At 59.9% G+C, this 18277-nt stretch overlaps 3 protein-coding genes across 9 annotated transcripts; 1 reads left to right on the forward strand and 2 right to left on the reverse strand.

The window, feature by feature from the left end:
- Positions 1 to 399: 399 nt before the first annotated feature.
- KIAA0895L (KIAA0895 like) lies at positions 400 to 8492 on the forward strand. Of its 3 annotated transcripts, none has more exons than XM_045819117.1 (7): positions 400 to 536; positions 3194 to 3819; positions 3902 to 4045; positions 4326 to 4458; positions 5306 to 5611; positions 5701 to 5798; positions 6982 to 8492. In XM_045819117.1, the coding sequence occupies exons 2-7, from the start codon at positions 3250 to 3252 to the stop codon at positions 7144 to 7146; spliced, it is 1416 nt and encodes a 471-aa protein (XP_045675073.1). In that variant the 5' UTR covers positions 400 to 536; positions 3194 to 3249; the 3' UTR covers positions 7147 to 8492. The 3 variants fall into 3 exon arrangements, with proteins under 3 accessions (XP_045675073.1, XP_045675075.1, XP_045675074.1); XM_045819119.1 differs by having other exon boundaries at positions 4326 to 4419; XM_045819118.1 differs by lacking the exon at positions 400 to 536 and adding an exon at positions 893 to 982.
- Positions 8493 to 8635: 143 nt separating this feature from the next.
- On the reverse strand, positions 8636 to 12413 carry NOL3 (nucleolar protein 3). 3 transcript variants are annotated; one of them, XM_045819122.1, is made up of 5 exons: positions 12370 to 12413; positions 12003 to 12134; positions 9434 to 9740; positions 8951 to 9292; positions 8636 to 8847 (listed from the first exon to the last, which is right to left on the reverse strand). In XM_045819122.1, the coding sequence occupies exons 3-5, from the start codon at positions 9726 to 9728 to the stop codon at positions 8840 to 8842; spliced, it is 645 nt and encodes a 214-aa protein (XP_045675078.1). In that variant the 5' UTR covers positions 9729 to 9740; positions 12003 to 12134; positions 12370 to 12413; the 3' UTR covers positions 8636 to 8839. The 3 variants fall into 3 exon arrangements, with proteins under 3 accessions (XP_045675078.1, XP_045675079.1, XP_045675076.1); XM_045819123.1 differs by lacking the exon at positions 12003 to 12134 and having other exon boundaries at positions 12370 to 12409; XM_045819120.1 differs by lacking the exon at positions 12370 to 12413 and having other exon boundaries at positions 12003 to 12363.
- Positions 12414 to 13036: 623 nt separating this feature from the next.
- Positions 13037 to 17983, reverse strand: HSF4 (heat shock transcription factor 4). Of its 3 annotated transcripts, none has more exons than XM_045818869.1 (13): positions 17801 to 17983; positions 17088 to 17196; positions 16882 to 17009; positions 16659 to 16783; positions 16330 to 16405; positions 16128 to 16192; positions 15535 to 15637; positions 14936 to 15063; positions 14583 to 14810; positions 13968 to 14073; positions 13811 to 13876; positions 13610 to 13679; positions 13037 to 13321 (listed from the first exon to the last, which is right to left on the reverse strand). In XM_045818869.1, the coding sequence occupies exons 1-13, from the start codon at positions 17921 to 17923 to the stop codon at positions 13170 to 13172; spliced, it is 1479 nt and encodes a 492-aa protein (XP_045674825.1). In that variant the 5' UTR covers positions 17924 to 17983; the 3' UTR covers positions 13037 to 13169. The 3 variants fall into 3 exon arrangements, with proteins under 3 accessions (XP_045674825.1, XP_045674824.1, XP_045674826.1); XM_045818868.1 differs by having other exon boundaries at positions 13610 to 13733; XM_045818870.1 differs by lacking the exon at positions 14583 to 14810.
- Between the last annotated feature and the right edge of the window lie 294 nt (positions 17984 to 18277).

Here is an 18277-nt window from a genome sequence, read left to right on the forward strand (position 1 = left end):
AGCGGACTCAAGGCAATGCCGGCCGCCCAGATCAGTGGATTGAGGGCCCGCCTGCGAACCAAAGGATCGTTGGTTCAATTCCCAGTCAGGTCACGTGTCTGGGTTACGAGCCAGGTCTCCAGTAGGGGGCGCGGGAGAGGCAACCACACATTGATGTTCTCTCCCTTTCTTCCTCCCTTCCCCTCTCTCTAAAAATAAATAAATACATAAAATATATATATTTTTTTAAAAGACAATGCCCTGTCCAGGGAATGCCCAGAGACCTGACCAGTTGGAGGGCTCCTCCCCCTCTGACCTGACAGGCCCCACCCCTCAGCTGTGTTCTCCTGCACCCTCCAACGCGGAGCTTGACGCGAGGTCGCGCGCTTTCCCGTGAGCGTGCGCGCACGCGAGTGTGGCGTCCCCGGCGTCAACTCCCGAGGGCGGGTCTGCCGGCGATTGTTGTTTCGGAGCGGAATGGCGGAGACGAAAAGAACTGCGAACAGGTCGGGGTGAGGCACCAGGATGGAACCCTTTTACCCGGAGGGGCTGAGAAGGTGCGCGATGCGAACCCCACCTCACTTATCCAGGAATCCCCTCTCTATTGTCCTCTGGCCCCGCCCTCCATTGAGCACGCTATTTGCCCCGTCCCCCACCGTTTATTGGCTGCATGTTACGCCCCTCCTCGAATCTCCATCCCTATTGGTTGTTCTTCCACGTTATCCTCTCCCAGAGTTTCCTATTGGCGCAGGCCACACCCTCTTATTTGTCACCAGACTCCGCCTTCAGCCTGGGTTCCTCCCCCAGCCATCTTTCATTCATTCTGCATCTAGTGCTGGGTGCTTGGGGCATGGGGGTAAATCAGACCCGTCCCACCTTTTTGGGAGTTCAAGAGATGGTAAGGGCACACGGACCTACGCAACGACAGTGACAGCCTGGGGCGGTAAAGAGGCCGCCTAGGCACTAGGAGCCTCTAAGACGCCTGGAAGGCTTCCCGGAGGAGGTGAGGCCTAAACTGAGCCCTGAAAAATGGGTAGAAGTTTGCTTAAGGGAGATATTGGGCAAGCATTCTTGGCAGAAGGACCTGAGACATAAAAGAAACAGACGTATTTTGATAATTGCAAAGAGGTAGGTGGAAGGAAAGATGAAGGGGAACTGGTCCAGGTAGAGGGGAGGAGACCAGTGAGGCATCCAGGAGAGTGTTCAGTTACTTGAGGGGAGTGTAGCCTGAGGCCTGAAATCTTTTCAAGCAGCTGGACTCTAGGCAGGGTGAAAGGAATGTGTGTGTGTGGGGTGGGGGGAGGGGACCGGATCCAGATGGGGAAATAAAGTACAAGAAAGGAATGAGTCCAGTTATGAAAAGAAGGTCCTTTGGGTTCAGTTATTTACTGAGCAGCTGTTCTGGGTACTGTTCTGGGCCCAGGGGACACGCTATGAGCACTCGAAAGGAGAAAATGGATAACAATTAAATATGCTTAATTCAAATACTGATATCTGCTACAGAGAACAATAAAGTGAAGAAGGGGATGAGGAATTGTGGTGGAGTAGGGAGAGGATGTCTACTCTTTGATGGGGTGTGTTTTAGGGAAGCTTTTCTTTTCCGTTTCAATTGGTTCTGAGAGAGAAAGAAACAAAATGAAACAAAACATCTGTTTGTTGTTCCACTATGTGTCCTGACCGGAGCTCTAATGCGCGCGCAACCTTGCTGTGACAGGACTACGCTCAAGCCAACTGAGCTACCCAGTCATGGCTGGGGGTGGGGGGGGCGGGGCGGGGAGGCTTTTCTAATAACGTATTTGTGCAGAAATCCAAAGCATGTGAGAGAGTGACCCCTGCAGTTACATGTGGTCAGAGGGCAGCCATTTCAGACAGGGGGTGTGTTCAGTTGGAGATGCCTTTTATACATTCCAGTAAAGATGTTGAATCGAGAACTGGCAACACTGGTCGGAAGTTTATGGAAGTCTGGGCTGATGATTTTAAACCCAGGAGAGTGGATGAGATTCCCTAGGGAGTGAGCACAAATAGAAAGAAGTTTCCAAATGCATTACAGTGGTAAGAGGTTAGGAAGACAGGGATGACCAGCAAGGAAGATCGAGAACAAACAGCCAGTGAGGTGGACTGGGGGAGCCAAGTGGAGAACTATGTCAAGTGCTGCTAATCAATGTGAAGATCATCAATGACCTTGGTCAGATTGGTTTCAATAGAAATTGCGGGAGGCGGGGGAGCCTAATTGGAGTGAAATTTAAGAGGGAACAGGAAAGACAGAAATGGAGGCTGAGTGTAGATGACTCTTAACGTGTTGCACTGCGGTGAGGGGCAGCTAGCGGGAGCCGTGCTGGTGCCGGAGGGGTTGGGGTCAAGTGAGGGTTGGGTTTGGTTTGGTTTGAAGATGGAGAAATAGCAGAATGTGTGTATTCTGATGGCATGGATCCAGCAGAGAGGGAGATATTGGTGATGTAGGAGATGGAGAAGAGGGGAGAAACACTGAAATTGTGTCCCTGAGCAGGCGAGGGAGTTTGGAGGCTGGAGCTTTCAGTCACTGTCTGGAGAAAGACGGCATTGGACTGAGCCCTGGCTCAGAGTGAGGGGTGAGTGCCCCAGCACCAGCCTTGGATGACAACTAGGAAGATGCCTCTGATAGGGGACAGACCAGAGGTTGGCTCGGATTTGCTAAAGTTTCCCTCTGATCCCCAAAATCTGATTCTAAATTGGGTTTGAACAGATGGCCCAGTGGACAGAGAGCATTCCCAGTGGAGGGACTAGCATAAGCAAGGAGTATGCAGGCACTCCAACTTACTGGGGCCACATGGGCTAGAGAGGTGGGTGGGGCTGGGGGAGGGGAGGGGTGGAGCTGAAAAAATACCAGAGGTGGAAGGCAGGGAGAAGGTAGTGAGGCCCCCTCACCCATCCATCTGGCAGCTGAGGCTACATTATACCAGCTTCTGGCCTAGGTGGGTGCTGAGCACAGGGATTAAAATAATGAGTAGGGCCCAGGCCTGATGCCTGGAGCTCACAGGCTAAGGGTGTTCCAGGAACCACCATCTAGGAGAGGGTATAAGACTCTTCCTCCTGATTTCTCCCAGCCCAGCTTGCTGAGGGAATGGACACTGGGGTGGGTGGGTTGAAGGGGCAACTACCCAGACCCCTGGGGACCCTGCTGGTCCTCGGGCCACACCACTCATGCTGGCCTCCCTGTACCCTTCTGTATCCCCAGAAGTCGACAGTGTGGGGAGTTGCAGTGGCCCTGCTGGATGTGACCCCCAGAACAGAATGGTGCTGGACTCAGGGGCTCAGGTGTATGAGCAGCCACCCCCCAGCCCACCAGCCAGTCGCTCACCCTTGGGCCATAGACTGAAGCCCTCAGACCGAGATGGGACATCACCACTGTACCCCTGGCCTCAGTCCCTGGCCTTGCCCCTGGCGCTGTCCGTCTCAGCCCTGCAGCCCCGGCCTGAGCTGCAGTCCTTCTCAGAGCTGCACTTGGGTCACCGTGGCCACATGCGCCGCAGTGAGAGCACCTACACCGTAAACAGCACCGGCCGGTGCAGGGGTGGCACCCAGGGTCGGGCCCCACCTGGACGAGGACGGGATCCAGGTGGGGGCACCCTGAAGTCTGCGGCCTCCCTGCCTCACATTGCTAAGACTCGAAAGGATGGAGGCAACGGTGCCGGCAGGAGCCCCTGCATGTTGGTGGCCCTGCGGCCAACCAACATGGACCGTGAGCGGGACAAGTTCTTCCAGTCCCATTACACCTACAACCCGCAGTTCGAATACCAGGAGCCCATGCCCACGGCTGTGCTGGAGAAGTACTGTGAGGCCTCAGGCCAGTTCATCCATCAGGTCAGTCCAGCCCACCCATCTCTCCCTGGCCCCGGCCACCCGAGAAGCCCGGCCTGACCAACCGCCGCGGCCCTGTGTGCAGGCAGTCGGCATCATTGAGGCTGTCCTGGAGAAGTTCGGTACCTATGAACACTTTGAGGCTGTGACTGGGGGCCAGCTGCTGACCAAGTGCCAGATCTGGTCCGTCGTGCGCAAATACATGCAGAAGGAGGGCTGCGTTGGGGAGGTGAGCTGGCCCTGCCTGCGAGGACTCTGTTCTCCATGACCCAGACTGGGCTGCCCAGTGGGTGGTGCCAGGCCCAGCCCCACACCTGGCCAGCTAGTGACCCCTGGCCAGCCCTGTCCCTGCCCTAGTAAGGTGGGAGCTGGCTCTGAGCCGAGATGGTGAAGGGTGGGAATCCTGGCCAAGGGTTCGGCCTGGGTGCCCTGCGGCATCATTAGAGGGTACACCTGCACACAGGCCCCAGGGCTGGTGGCCACGGCTCAGGGCACTGCTCCTGCCGCAGGTGGTGGTGCAGCTGAGTGAAGACCTGCTGTCCCAGGCAGTGATGATGGTGGAGAACAGCCGACCGACGCTGGCCATCAACCTGACCGGAGCCCGTCAGTATTGGCTGGAGGGCATGCTGCGGCACGAGATAGGTCAGGGTGTAGGGAGGTGGGCGGGTGGGTAGGGGTGCGAGGGGGCTGGGATGTGAGGGGACAGTGAGGGGCCCCAGTAACCCCACCCCTCTCTCCCACTTCCCTCCGAGGACCGGCCCTTTCCCTTCATGACCAGTCCCCCGCTCCCTCTGGCTCACAGAGGTAGCCCCAACATGCCCGCCCGCTCTCTGGGCTCACCCTCATCTCTCACTCCTCTTCGGGGTCTTTTCCTCCCTCCACTTCCTCTCTGATTTCCCTTGACGGTTGGGACAGGGTGCTGAGGCCTGGACAGGCCGGAGGGAGAACCCTGAGGGTCCCACTAGCCCAGCCAACATGCAGGTCCTCCAGGGCAGGAATGGAATTGGCTGAGGACACCCGGAGCTGGGGATAGGAGGGGATAGGTCAGGCCGGAAAGGAGAGCACGTTGTTACTATTCTTTTCTGTCTGGCCCTCCTCATCAAGGATCCTGTTGCTCTGGGCAAAGGTGGTTTGTTGCTAGGGTCATAGGCGTGACTGTCAAAATGATGTGGGCCTGCAAGGTATGGAGGTGGGGTGGTGTGAGTTTCTGCTCTTCTCCAGGGGGCTGGGGAGCAGTGTGAGTCTGGGAGGGGTGTGTGTGTGTGTGTGTGTGTGTGTGTTTAGCCCTGGATGGGTGAGGGGGGGGATTCTTGTGTGTGAGGCTCTTTGGGTCCTTGAGTGCAGGCTCACTTGAGGTTGGGGTAGGGGTGGCGGGGAAAGCTTATGTGAGAGCCGGAGTTTAGGGGCACGAGGATACATGCGTGAGTATGGGTTACAGGTCTGGCCCCCGGATGACCCACCCATCACTGCCTCCCTGGTCCTCCCACAGGCACCCACTACCTGCGAGGCGTGAACAATGCGCGGCAGCCCTGGCACAGCGCCGAGGGCCGGCTGCAGTATGGGCTGCGGCCGGCGAATCCCACCGAGGAGGGCCTGGCCAGCCTGCACAGCGTGCTGTTCCGCAAGCAGCCCTTCCTGTGGCGCGCAGCACTGCTCTACTACACCATCTACCGAGCGGCGCAAATGTCTTTCCGCCAGCTCTTCCAGGACCTGGCGCGCTACGTGCAGGACGCCGACGTGCGCTGGGAGTACTGCGTGCGCGCCAAGCGGGGTCAGACTGACACCTCGCTGCCGGGTGGGTACCTGCGTGAGAAGTACCCTGAACTGGGGCAGGGGCAAGGGTGGCTTCGGGTGTAGGGGCTCACGGCCCTCCTGTGCCCACAGGCTGCTTCAGCAAGGACCAGGTGTATCTGGATGGCATCGTGCGCATTCTGCGGCACCGCCAGACCATTGATTTCCCGCTGCTTACCTCGCTGGGCAAGGTGAGTGGCCACGGCCTTCAGAGGTCCCAGCCAGCTCTTCTCTTCCTTGCAGTATTCCCTGAGGCTGCAGGGTGCCAGGCGCCTCTGGCGGGGGGAGGTGAGCACAGGTGAAGTGGAAGGCGGGCAGGTGCTGGACCCAGCCTGCGCATGCGCGTGTGCAAGGTACTGCATCTCAAAGGAGCTGATCGTTCCAGACCAAAGGAGCGGTCAGGGCGGCTTAGAGACGGAGGCTGGAAGATGGCCAGGGGCCAAGTCCTTGGCACCGGGTACCTGTGCCAGGCTGGGAGAGGTAAACGTCCGAAGCAATGGGGAATCAGAGGAGCCTGAAGCAGAGGAGTGGCACAGAGGTTTCCTTTAGGAGGCGCCCTCTGGATCGGGGGAGAGAGGCCTAGGGAAGGGAGTGCAGGGAGAAGAGGAGGAGGCCTTTTAAACAAATATTTATTTATTTATGTTTAGAGAGAGGGAAAGGGAGGGAGAAAGAGAAGGAGAGACACATCGATCCACTGCCTCTCCCACACCGCCAACTGCGGCCCTGGCCCACAACCCAGGCATGTGCCCTGGATGAGACTTGAGCCCGCCACCTTTTGTTTGCTGGCCGGTGCTCAGTCCACTGAGCCGCACCGGCCAGGGCAGGAGGAGGTCTGTCTAACCACTCCCGCAGAGCTGGTGGTAGTGCGGCCTATCTGAGCAGTGGCCATGGGGTTTGAGAAGGAGGGGTAGGCTGGAGCGCTCGTCGGAGAGTGGAATCCCTCGAGTTCAGTGGCCGCCTTGGGCAGGAGGGTGACAGATTCCGGTGCTCTCCCTGGAATCTGGCCTGGAGAACAGTTGGGAGAGTGGCTGGCACAGTCTGACACCCAGGAGCTCGGTGCCGGACACGGGGAGTCCGAGGTGCCTGCGAGCTATCCGGGAGCAGGTGTTCAGAAGGCGATTGGATACCCAGGTTTGGATGTGGGGGAGCCGGGCTGGAGACAGGTAGGGCACAACTGATAAAAGAAGGCGTTGAGAGAAAGAGCAAACAGCCAGGACTGAGCCTCAGGGCTCACAACAGTGGGAGTGGGTCAGGAGGGGGAGGGGGAAGTGCCAGGAGCACAGGGCGCTGAGTGGTGACCGGTAGAGAGCTGGGGTCAGCCGTGTGAAAGCCAGGGCCCCTGCCTGCCCCTCAGGCCCAGCTTCCCCCCTGCAGGTGTCCTATGAAGATGTAGACCACCTGCGTCCCCATGGGGTACTGGACAATACGCGGGTGCCGCACTTCATGCAGGACCTGGCGCGCTACCGGCAGCAGCTGGAGCACATTATGGCCACCAACCGGCTGGACGAGGCAGAGCTGGGCCGCCTGCTGCCTGACTGACCTCGGGTGAGGGTTCCGAGTCATCCCCCCGAACACAAAGATGGCTGCTCTGTGCTTCCACGGCCTGGGTGTTTCTTGGGGAAGCTGGGAGGGCAGAGCATCTCAGGAGGGAGGAGCGGCAACACCAGTGGGTTTATGTCCCTTGCTGGCCTCCCTGGGACCTGGAGACCAGCACGTTGGACGAACTCCGTCTGCCCTCCTAGGAGCCTCTGTCTGTGGAGCGGAGGGGAAGCCTGGGGGCAGCAGAGAAGTTGAGCACGGATGGGATTGGCAGATGGGATTGGCGGGTGGGGTGGCTCGGGAGCAGAAACTTGTTCTTGCATGAGATGGCTCTGGGCGTCTGCACACTCCAGCCTCCCTCCCCCCACCTGGCCCCTCGGTGCTCCTTCAGCTTCTATGCTGTCTACCTCTCACTGGGTCCTGGTGGGCGTCTCCCTTCTCCTCAGGCCATCACCTGAGCCTGGGGTCCTTGCTTTCACCCATGCTCAAGGGGCGAGGGTCCTGACAGTTAGTTAGAAACCCAGCTGGGCTGGGATGTGCTTTCCAGGATTTTGCCTGTCCCGCTGCTCAAGTATTTATTCCCTGTTTAAATGCTGTACTTCCTGAGGCCGGGAGGCAGTAGTGTCCGAAGTTTCAGGGGAGGGAACAGGGGTCCTTTGGAAGGCGCCCATGCTCCTAGCTCCGGCTGCATCTCCCTCTCTCTCTCTCTCTCTCTCTCTCACACACACACACACACACTCACACACACTCTCACACACACTCCTTGGCCTTGTGAGTTGAGCCCTGAGTGGAGCTCCTCTGACCCTGCCTCCCCCGACCCCCTCCGGGGACCTCTGCTGTCCCCGTGTTTGCCCACACCCTCACAGCAGGTCTGACAGAGGCTGCCACAGCCTGGCAGCAGCCACGATCCAGCCTGAGGGGCGGGGCCCTGGTTGTCCCAAGTCCTGAGCTCTTCTGGACTGGGAGAGGTACAGAGATGGTTGTCGCTTCCAGCTCCACCTCCGACTCAGCTGTGCGAGGTTGACCCAGTCCCACTCCCACCCTTGGCCTTAGTTTTCCCATCTATAAAATTCGGAAATGCAGCCGGAAAGTCCTTATTCATCTAGTTAGTGAATACGCACAGATCGCCGTCTGTGTGCCCGTTACTGGGCAAGCCCTCACTGGGCTCCTGGTCCCACGAGAAGCCAGACGATTAAAACCATTACAATAAGGTGTGTGGTCTTTATCTATCCGAGATCCTTTCTTCTTCCTCTCTCCTGGCTTCATTCCCCAAGGCTGTCAGCTCTGGCCTCCCCTAAGCGGAAAGAGATTCCCCTTCCCTGGCTTTCTGCGCCAGCCCAGGGGCTCCCGGGGAATAGCGCTGGTGACAACACATGCCCTCAAATGGTTTAGGAAGATAAAAGGGCCTGAGTCAGACCCTATGGCACTGGGTGCCTGGGTCTTGGATCTCCAGGGCTGCAGCTGGAGCTGTTGACAAAACGGGGCTGGGTGATGGGGCACAGGGCTGCCCAGGTCACCTTTATTTCTGGGCCAAGAGCCAGAGTCACAGAGAACCCAGGCCGACCCTCCAAAGTTCATTCACTTCCAGTGAATACCGGCCAGGTGGAGCCTTGGTGGTGATCCAGCTCCGCCCTGGCAGGGTCCCAGGTCCTGTTCAGCCTTCATGGCACGTGGCCTGTCAGCGCTCTGGCCTTCAGGAATCTAGAGATGGAGGGGGAAAGTGGGTGGTCAGCTGGGGCTTGCCCTCTGCCTTCTGGGCCACAACCTCCCACCAACCTGTCACCAGGTTTGGGCAGCCGGCCACCTTCAGACTCATCTCCTCCCTCGTAGTCCGGCTCGGGCTCCGGCTCTGGATCCGGGTCCACCTCCGGTTCGGGCTCGGGCTCTGGTTCAGTCTCTGGTTCCGCCTCTGGTTCCGGATCCACTTGCAGTTCCAACTCCGGCTCTGCCCCTTCAGAAGCCTCAGCTTCTAGGTCTGTCTGGGGCTCCTCGGGGGTTCCGGATTGCACTGCCTCAGAGCTCTCTGGACCCCCGGCCTCATCGCAGTGTGAAGCTCTGGGCAGCCCAGGGCATAGGGTCCCTGAGCCTGCTGCCTCAGGTGTCCAGTGACCTGGGCACGGAGGATCGTAGCTGCGTTCCCGGTATCCTGGGGAGGGGGTGGGAGTGTCTCAAGCTCAAATAACCCTTTTGCCGTTTCCTCTGCACACTCCAACCTCCAGGGGAGGCTAGAACTCCGCCCCCATCACGCCCCCTACTCTGACCTAGGCTCCGTCCGGTCCGCGCTCACCAGTGCCCACGTGCTGCCAGTCCCAGGCAGGGTCGGGTGCGCGCGCAGTGCGCTGGGCGCAGAGCAGCAGCTCCTGGCAGGCGGCCTCGCCCTTGCTCTGCACCACCAGCAGCAAGCGGCGCACCCTGCGCTCGGCATCCGGCAGCGCATCCAACGCCTCGTACTCGGGCCCGGTGAGCACGCCCCGTGCCAGTAGCGCATCCAGCAGCAGCCCAGAGTCTGCCTGCAGCGTCTCTACCAGGCGTTTCCGCTCCCGGTCGATAGTTTCCGACGGTCTCTCCTGCGCGTTTCCCATTGTGGGGGGTGCCTGGGGGAGGGGGACACAGGTACTGGGGGCTGGGGCCTCTCTCCCAGGGCTCCAGTGAACACCCGTGGCTGGGGTCTAAGTTCACCTCAACCCCGGGGGCAGGACAGCTCCGCAGCACCGGACTCTACTCCCGCCTCTCCCATCGGTTCTGTCCTGTCTCCTCCTCCTCAGGCTTCTGCTTGGTGCCCTAAACACCAGCTGCGGCCCTTCTCCCCTCTCCTCCCCTCTCCTCTCCTCTGCTCTCTCAGGGCCCTTATCTACTCCCTGACCCCTTTCCCCAGCTAGGCCCCATCCTGAATCCTAGCTGCCTGCAGATTCTGCGATTGTTCAGACCCAGTTTATCCAAACTAACTTTTCTTTCCCAAACCTGCTTCCTGCCTTAACAGGCAAAGACCCCACGCCCGGCTTGCAGTCCGGTCCTTTCCAGTCTGTCTGCTGAATACTTCTCTGTCACCCTCACTACTTTCGGGGTCCAGGCTTTCGCCTCCCGCTTAGACCCTGCAGAGCCCTGAATCCCCTCCAAAGCCAGAGCACGAAGCTCGGAGACGCTTCCCTGCTGCTCACACCCACGGGGAGTGACCACACCCCTTATCCTGACCCGAGATACATCTTTCCAGGACAGGACCCACTGCTGCATCCCTCACCAGTGCCACCTCCATGTTGCAACCCCTGAGTGGTCTTGAGGCCGTCCTGGTCCCCTAATGCCTGACCAGGGTTACCTGAATTCTCCTTAGTCCTAGCCCTGACCAAGTGCTCCCGGCATGACCTGAGAACCAACCATCTCCCTGCTGCCCTGAGAATGACTCACAGCCGTCTCTTGCTTCCACTTGCAGTACCCAGGGCCTGACTCAAAACAGCTCCCAACAACGTATTTTCAAATGCTCGCTGAATTGCTACTGTTTCCTCCATGGTGACTTCCATTTTGAGAGACTGCCTGAACCAATCAGCAGGTGTTAGACAGGAATTAACCTGCTCTGCCCATTTATTGACCTCTAAGGACAATGGCTCATCCCCTCTTGGATGTCCTGACCCAGGCAGCCAGGCCCCTGCATCAAGCAGCAAAGAGGCCAGGCCCTGGACCACACCCTCTCTGAGTCCCTTTCCTCAGGCCTTAGCTTTGTCCACATGGCACCCTTCTGGTCCTGTCCTGCCTTTGGGATCTCTCCTCTACCTCCTTACCCGGCTCTGGGTTTGGGACAGCAGCTTTGGTCCTAACACCCTCCTGCCTTCCAGGTCCTTTATTGCCGCCTGGTATCATGCTATGCCTCCCTGGTCATTTCACCCTCCTGGCCACAGTGAAGCATCGACTCTCCCCCCAGGCAGGTTGCTGATCGAGACCAGGATCGCCCCTTGCCCCTCCTCCTCCTCCGTTCATGTCCCACCTGTGGCACATGCTGCTCCTCCAGCTTTCGAGGCTCCGTCAGCAGCCCCCCAACCACACCATCCTCACCTCATCTCCTCTGGCAGTCCCTCTGAATACCTCTCCCTCCCTTCTCATCACCCCCACGGCACGGTCGTTTTTTGACAACTCTGGGGCAGGACTGATTGTCCCCATCTTGCACATGAGAAGACAGTCTTGGCAAGACCAAGTGCTGGACCCAGGACCTGACTTGCTCCAACCCGAGCTATGAAGAGGCCCCCTGCCAAGCAGAATGTCAGACCCAAGTGCCCGTCCGCCTCTCCTCCCTGCGCATCGGAGAGAATTCATCCTGCCTTGCCTGGCTGCTCTCCCACACCTCCTGGGCATCCAGGGCTTCCCGTACTTTCCCCAACCCTCGGTGCCAGGAGAACTCACAAGCCCCTGGCATTTCCGAACCTCAGCAGATGCTGTTCCTTAAGCCTGAAAATACCCTTCCCCTTCTCTCAAGATGTGGACCCATTCTCCAAGACTCAAATAAATGTCCCCTGTCCACGCCAGTGCCTGAGGGTGCCCTAGGCAGACTGGCTCTGTCTCATCTCCTGCGTGCCCCGGTGAGTGGTACACGCCCCAGCACTGCACGGACTGGCGCTGCTGACCGTGTACACGCGGACCCTGTGCCCTCTTCAGCTGAGGCTCCCGAAGGCTGTCCTCCAATCACAGGTGCAAGGAGAGGGGACAGAACCGACTTGTGTACAGGTGCAGAGAGTGAGGGGGCAGAACGGGTCGGCCCCCTGGTTCTCCCTCACCCCTAACCGGGCTATTTTTATGCTGGCCTCGTGAGCACGGAAACGCCAGCGAGTCTGGGCCCTCCAAGACCCAATACTCAGAGGTCAATACTGTACCCAAGTTATGTCCCAGCCAGTCCTTCAAGGGTCACGGGCCAGATCCTTCCCGGGGCACCAGGCAGCTCCCAGTTCGAGGCGTGGAGGGGGGTCTCGGCCCCCCTCCCTACCTGGCTTCTGCGAAGTCTTTTGCTAGGGAGCGAGAGGTATGAGAAACTGCGGGAACCTTTGCCCAGGTGCGACCGCAGCCTCCCCTGATCGCCCCTTCAGCCCGTCCCAGAGTTAGAGTCCTGCGGAGGGGTGGGGCTCGCAGGACTTGGAGCGCTGCTGGTGGGGGCGCAGATTCCGCCCAATCTCAGTTTTTCCCCCTCCCCCAGCCAGGCGGGGTGGGGCTCCGGGTCTGGTGCGCTCGGAGGGCCCCACTCACCGGTCGAGCCGTGGCGGGGTAGGAGATGACAAGGCAGAAAGGGCTGGGCGGGGTGGATGGGAGCGGCAGCTGCCGCGGGGGAGGGGGCGGGGCAGCCAGGGCTGCCGGGAACCGGGAGGAGGTAGGGGAGAGAGGGAGTTCTGTTCCTCACCCGGGAAGGCCGACAGCCGAGGCCGCGCATTGCCTGGGCTCGTCCACGTAGTCCGCTATCCCTCCCAACTCCAGCGAGGACTGTAAGTCAGCGAGGAGGCAGTGTGGTCCGCGGGCTCGCGTACCGATGCCCACTCTGGGCCTGGCAATTTCCAGGCGCTTTACTCCTATCTTCTCGTCGACCCCTCTTTATCTGCCATTGATAAGGCTCAGAGAAGGGGACCAGCTTACCCAGGACCACAGAGAAGATTCATTGCGGAGCTGGGTGACCCCCAAAGCCCCCACTTCCGGGAGGGTGCCGTGGCCAGGCACCAGCCCTGGATCCCGCGGGAGGATCCGGGCCTAAGCAGGAGAACTAGGATCAGGCTCCTCAAGCATTCCACTCTCCAGGGGGTTCCCCATTAAAGCCCTAGGACCTGAACGCTTCTACGAATGCAAAATCGCCCCTTCTCCCCCGTGACTTCTGTGCTCTTCGGCCGGTAGAGAAAAGAGACCAGACACAGGAAAAAATGCGGTTTATGTGCATAACTTGGTAGTGGAAAGGGGTAGCAGGGTCTTCGCTCAGCCCCCGCCAGGGGGCGCTAGGAGACAGAGAAGGGCGAGGGCTGCAGGCCAGCCTTCAGCCAGGCCGGCTTCGGAACGGAGAGGGGTCAGGGGGCGGAGTCAGCCCCCGGGCCCAGCGAGGAGGCCCGGCTCTCAGGAGTGCTGTAAATGGTTAAAGCTCCAGGCAGGCTGAGAGCTGAGCCTCCCAAAGCAGCTTGGACGTCCAGCAGGAGTGGTGCCCCAAGAGTCGAGGCCTTCCCTAGGAGGAGTGGAGCTGTGCTCAGCAGGGAGAAACATCCCACTTTCTTCAGGGAAAAAGAGCCCACCCTCCTTGCCTTCTAATCAGCTAGGATGAAACATCCATTCTCAACCTTCCCACTCTGACCCAGTTGTGAAGGGAAGGGTGGCTTCAGCAGCTCATTGCAGGGCAGCCTGAATTCAAGAGATGTCCCCCAACACACAAGCTGCCCAGGCCCCCTAATCAGGGTAGCTCTGGCCAAACAGGGCCTTCCCCCAGGTCCTGAGTCACTGTGACCTGACCATTTACCTGGGCCTGGAGAATTTAACCCCTTGACTGCCAGCTCAGTGTCACTCTTCTGTGGAACCAAGGGCTGCATCTGCATGGGAGAACCCCATGGAGAAGCTGGGGAAGGGAGCTGCTGGGGCTTTGACTGAAAGAGAACAACCATGGATCAAAGGGCTTGTCCCAGCACCCCCTAACCCCCTGCCTTCCCCACCCCCATTTTACCAGGGACAGCTCCATGTCCAAGTCCATCAGGGTCCATTCCTGCCCTTGGAGGCTGGGGCCCAGCACCTGGGGGAACTCCGGGTCAATGGTGCCTTTCCCAGGCTGCACAGACAGCCGGACCCCATCAAGCCCCATGCCCTGCGGAAGGTTTACTCACATCCAGGGGTCCTGCAGGCTCCACACTTTCAGGTGGGGCCCGAAGTAGCATCGGAGGCTGGAGACTCCCTGGGCACTGCCCCTCCTTCTCCGGGCCCAGAGGCCCCCTGTGCACAGAGGGCTGCTGTTGGCCTGCAGCAACTCTCCCCGCCCCAGTCAGGTTCCCAAGGAGCCCGGATGCATCAGGACCCGAATGAATCTGACAATATCTAGAAAATGCTAGGACAGGACCCCCGCCAACACACACACACACAGAGGGGCTAATGAGAGTGCCTCTGCCTCCTGCCTCTGGCCTGAGGTTGGAGTTGTAGAGCTGGGCCCCCTCCCTCTGCAGTTGTCAATGCCAGTGGCTCTTAAACTGTTGTGTAGTTTACCATCTTTACAACCACCCCACTGGACTTGTTTAAAATGCAGATTTCTGAGCCCGGCCACAGAGACGTTTCCACTCTCCAGGGCCTCTGATGCTGGCCCTCCTTAGAGCAACGCTGAGAAATCAGGTCATATCATAGTATCCAACATCCCCCTCCCCACCATGGGGCAGGCAAGTTTTGGGGTCTAGTTGGTGCTGGTCTAACTGCCAAAGTGGACCACAGCCAAGAATGGGCTCTCTGCTCACCTGTCAGGTACCTCCCTGGGACCCCTTGGTTCAGGCTGTTGGGCATTCCTGGGCCCCTCGGGGCTGAAGCTCCCTTTCCCTTCCAGGATGGCCTGCACCACAGCCACAGGCAGCAGTGGGGGGGCTGTCATGCAGAAGTCACACTCGTTTGGGGCCAGGGCCAGCCTGGCCTGGCCTTCCCCCCCGGAGCTGGCTGGCTCTTCCTTGAGCAATGCCAGGCCCTTCTCCCTGTGCCAGAGAAAAGCTTCAACCAGACCCCGACACTGACCTGTCCCGTACCCCCACAGCCCTCTGGGACGCCAGGCTATCCCTGACAGACTCCCCAGAGGACAGCGCCTGCCTGCCCCTCTTACCTCCTGTCACCAGTGCAGGGAGAAAGCCTGGGCCCTTCAGGGGATGGCGAGTCTTCCGGGATGTCAGAGATGATGGGGCCCCTGGCCCTGGGAGGACTGCTGACGCCCAAGGTGGTCTCTGGGAGGGGCTAGAAGTAGAAGATTAAGCCCAACCCTTCACCTCAGCCGCAGAGTGAGCCAGAACCCAACCAGTGCCCACATGGACCAAGTCTAGGGGGGAAGTTTTGTAGCCCATGTGGGGCAGCCTGGTCTGATGTGTGGGGGGAGGGGAGTGGGGGTAAGGCTGCCTTCCATCTCTCTTTAAAAAAAATAAATTATTTATTTTTAGAGAGAGGGAAAAGGAGGGATAAAGAGAGAAACATCAATGTGTGGTTGCCTCTCACATGCCCCCCACCAGGGACCCTGCCTGCAACCCAGGCATGTGCCCTGACTGGGAATCAAACCAGTGACCCTTTGATTCACAGGCCAGTGCTCAACCACTAAGCCACACCAGCCAGGGCCCATCTCCTCTTTTTTTGCGGGGAGGGGAATGGGGAAAAGGAATAGGCTTTCCATAAGCCCAGCCGTGCCCTAGGGAAGGGAGGAGAAGCAAAACTTACCGACTGGATAAAGTAGGGGTCCTGCAAGAGGGCGCCAGAGAGGGGGCAGGCACCCAGTGTGGCCGGGGATGGGCAGGAGCGCCCCTCGTCCAGCATCAGGGACCTGTGCAGAGGGGCGGGGTCACAGACGGGGGCCAGGCAGACTCATCTCCCGTGGCCCTCAGGCTGCACCACCTCCCTCCCAGGCCCCAGCCGCAGAGTCAGCAGAGCTGAGGCCTGTTGCCGGGGCATCAGTCACATGCTGAAGGCAGAAAGGGCTCCCCCCGGAGATGGGGGCCCTTTGGGGGTGGAGAGGAGGGCAAGGGAGTATGGCTTGAGCCCCAGGCCCTCTGATGTTGGGATGCTTTGGGGTGAGGGGGGAGAGGCTGCTGGGGTAGGAATTTGGGGATAAGGCCCTGGGACTGAGGGATTGAAGAGTGGAGATTTTGGTGGTGAAGTTGGGGGGAGAGAGGGAAAGTCCTGGAAGGGGGCTTCTGGGGAGATGGCCATGGGGTGATGAGGATCCCTGATGAATGGGTGCCTGTACCAGGCCTCAGGCAGGGATGGTGCTGGGTGGGGGAGGGGCAGGTGAGTGTCCTAGCTTTCTCACTCACAGCTTTCTCTTAGGTCCCGCACTGCTGGACCCAGTCTGATGCGGCCCAAAGAGACACTGGATCAGCTGAAGAGGAAGCGAAGGGTTAAGTCATCCTTTGGACCTTCCCGCATCCTTCGCAGGCAGTTCCAGATGGGCTAGAGGACTGGGAGAGGGGGGTGTTCAGCAGTGGGAGAGGGACGTGGGGTCGGGGAGAGGAACACCTTGCCAATGACGCGGTGCTGCTGCCCGTGGCTCTGCCGCAGCGTCACCACCTCTCTCCACAGTATCTCATTTTGCCTGCGGGAAGGTGTGGGAGGGTGCTGAGGCATCTGCGAGTTGCCCAGTCGCCACTCTCCACTGAATGGCAGGCCCCAACCTGCGACCCCCCCCCCCATGATCATCTATCCACAAAGTCCCACGCCTTGGTGCGTTTTGTCTGGACCAGGGCGCCAAGGCACGAGAGAGGAAGGAGCTGCCCAGAACCACAGTGTCCTCTCGCCCCTTCTCTACCCTCCTCCGCCTCCCCGCCCCGCCCCCGCCACTCCCGCACTGCCTGAGCTCGCGCAGCCGCTCCTCCGTGCTCTCTTGCGCTCCCCGCAAAGCCTGCACCTCGCCCAGCAGCCGGCCCAGGTCCTCCGGGCGCCAGCGGCCGTCGTCGCAGCGCAGCGCAGGCACCTGCCGTGGGAGGCACCGTCTGGCCTGAGTCACATAAAACATGGTCAGCCGTCCCCAAACCCGCACCTGAGTTTGCTGGTTCCTGCAATCCGCCCCACCTTGCGCCGCACGCGCTCCAGTAGTTGCTCGCGGCCACGCAAGAAGCTCGGGTGCTGGAACTCGACGTGGTCGCGCTCGGGCCTGAGTAAGCCGCCCTGTTCGATGCTCACCACCTTCCGAAAACCATCTAGGGAGTGGGGCGTGCAGCCGTGAATCTCCCCATCCCCAAGCACCGAGTCACCCACCCCCGGCCTTAGGGACTCACACATGTTGAGTTGCCGAACAAAGCTCGCCATGTTGCTGTGCTTGAAGTATTGCGGCAGCACTTCCTTGGCGAAGCGGCTCTGGTCACTTACGAGGAAACTGGTCCCGCTCTGCCGAGAACACAGCCCTCCCACCCACCGTGCGGGCGGAGACCGGACGACACCGTCAGCCCACGGCCTGGTCCGTGCTCTGGCACGCACACTCACACGCCCTAGGGACCCAGCCTGTCGCTCACGGGGACACGGGAGGAAGCCAGGCTAGAAGCAATTCTGAGGTCTAGCCTGGGGGATCGCAATGAATCCCTCCTCCAGCCCGACCCAGACTCGCTCTCTGTCCTCAGAAAAGAGATGCAAAGGCCAGGCCTGGAGCCTGGGACAGGCTCCAGACCCGCGATGTGACCCGGAGCTAAGACCAGACCCAGCCCTTCTTTTCTGGCCTCTGTTTTCTGAACGGCCTGATGGGGGTGGCGTGGGAACTACATCACCACAAAAAATCCTTCAGGTTTAGTTCTCCAGAAGGCTCCTGCTCTTCCCTTGGCCCCAACGAAGTCGCCTCATCTCCATTGCGCACACCCCCTCCGAGATGAACCACCCCGGACCGCTGAACTGAGGGACCCACGGCCCGTCCCAGGAGGGGGTTGGGCGGAAGTGGGTGTTCAGTGACGTGGAGGGATGCTGGGTACCACTGGGGAAGTCGAGGGGCCCCAGCCCTCACCGGGCTCCAGCGGATCAGGTGGTCGGTGCTCGGGTCGCCCACCAGCGCCCATAGCTTGCCGAGGAAGGCGGGCACGGGGCTGGGGCCCGGCTCTGCGGGCAGTGTGGCTGGCGCTTCCTGCATAGTGCAGTCTCAGAGGCTGACCGCTTGGCCCGGGCCGCGGGGGGCTTGTCAAAGCCACAGAAAGCGCTGTGTTTGCCGCCCGCCTCACCCTACTCCGCCTCTCGGCACTAGGTCAGGTGGGGGCCATGTGCAAACCCACGGGGGGTGGGGGGCGGGGCTCAGCCCCGGCCACAGCCGCAGCAAACAGAAAGGGCAGGCTTGGATAGGACATGTGTACAGGGGTGCGGGGTAGCGGGATACCACAGTTCGAGTTTCACCCTTCTCAGACCCGCTGTTTCTCCCATTGTTCTTCGGGAGAAATAGCCTGTGCGCAGCCTGGGGTGGGCTGGGAAAAGTCCTAGGAGGCTGTGGCCA

The sequence above is a fragment of the Phyllostomus hastatus genome, unplaced genomic scaffold (genome assembly GCF_019186645.2).
Source record: "Phyllostomus hastatus isolate PE091 unplaced genomic scaffold, TTU_PhHast_1.1 phas_scaffold_345, whole genome shotgun sequence".
Classification (NCBI taxonomy): Eukaryota; Metazoa; Chordata; class Mammalia; order Chiroptera; family Phyllostomidae; genus Phyllostomus; species Phyllostomus hastatus.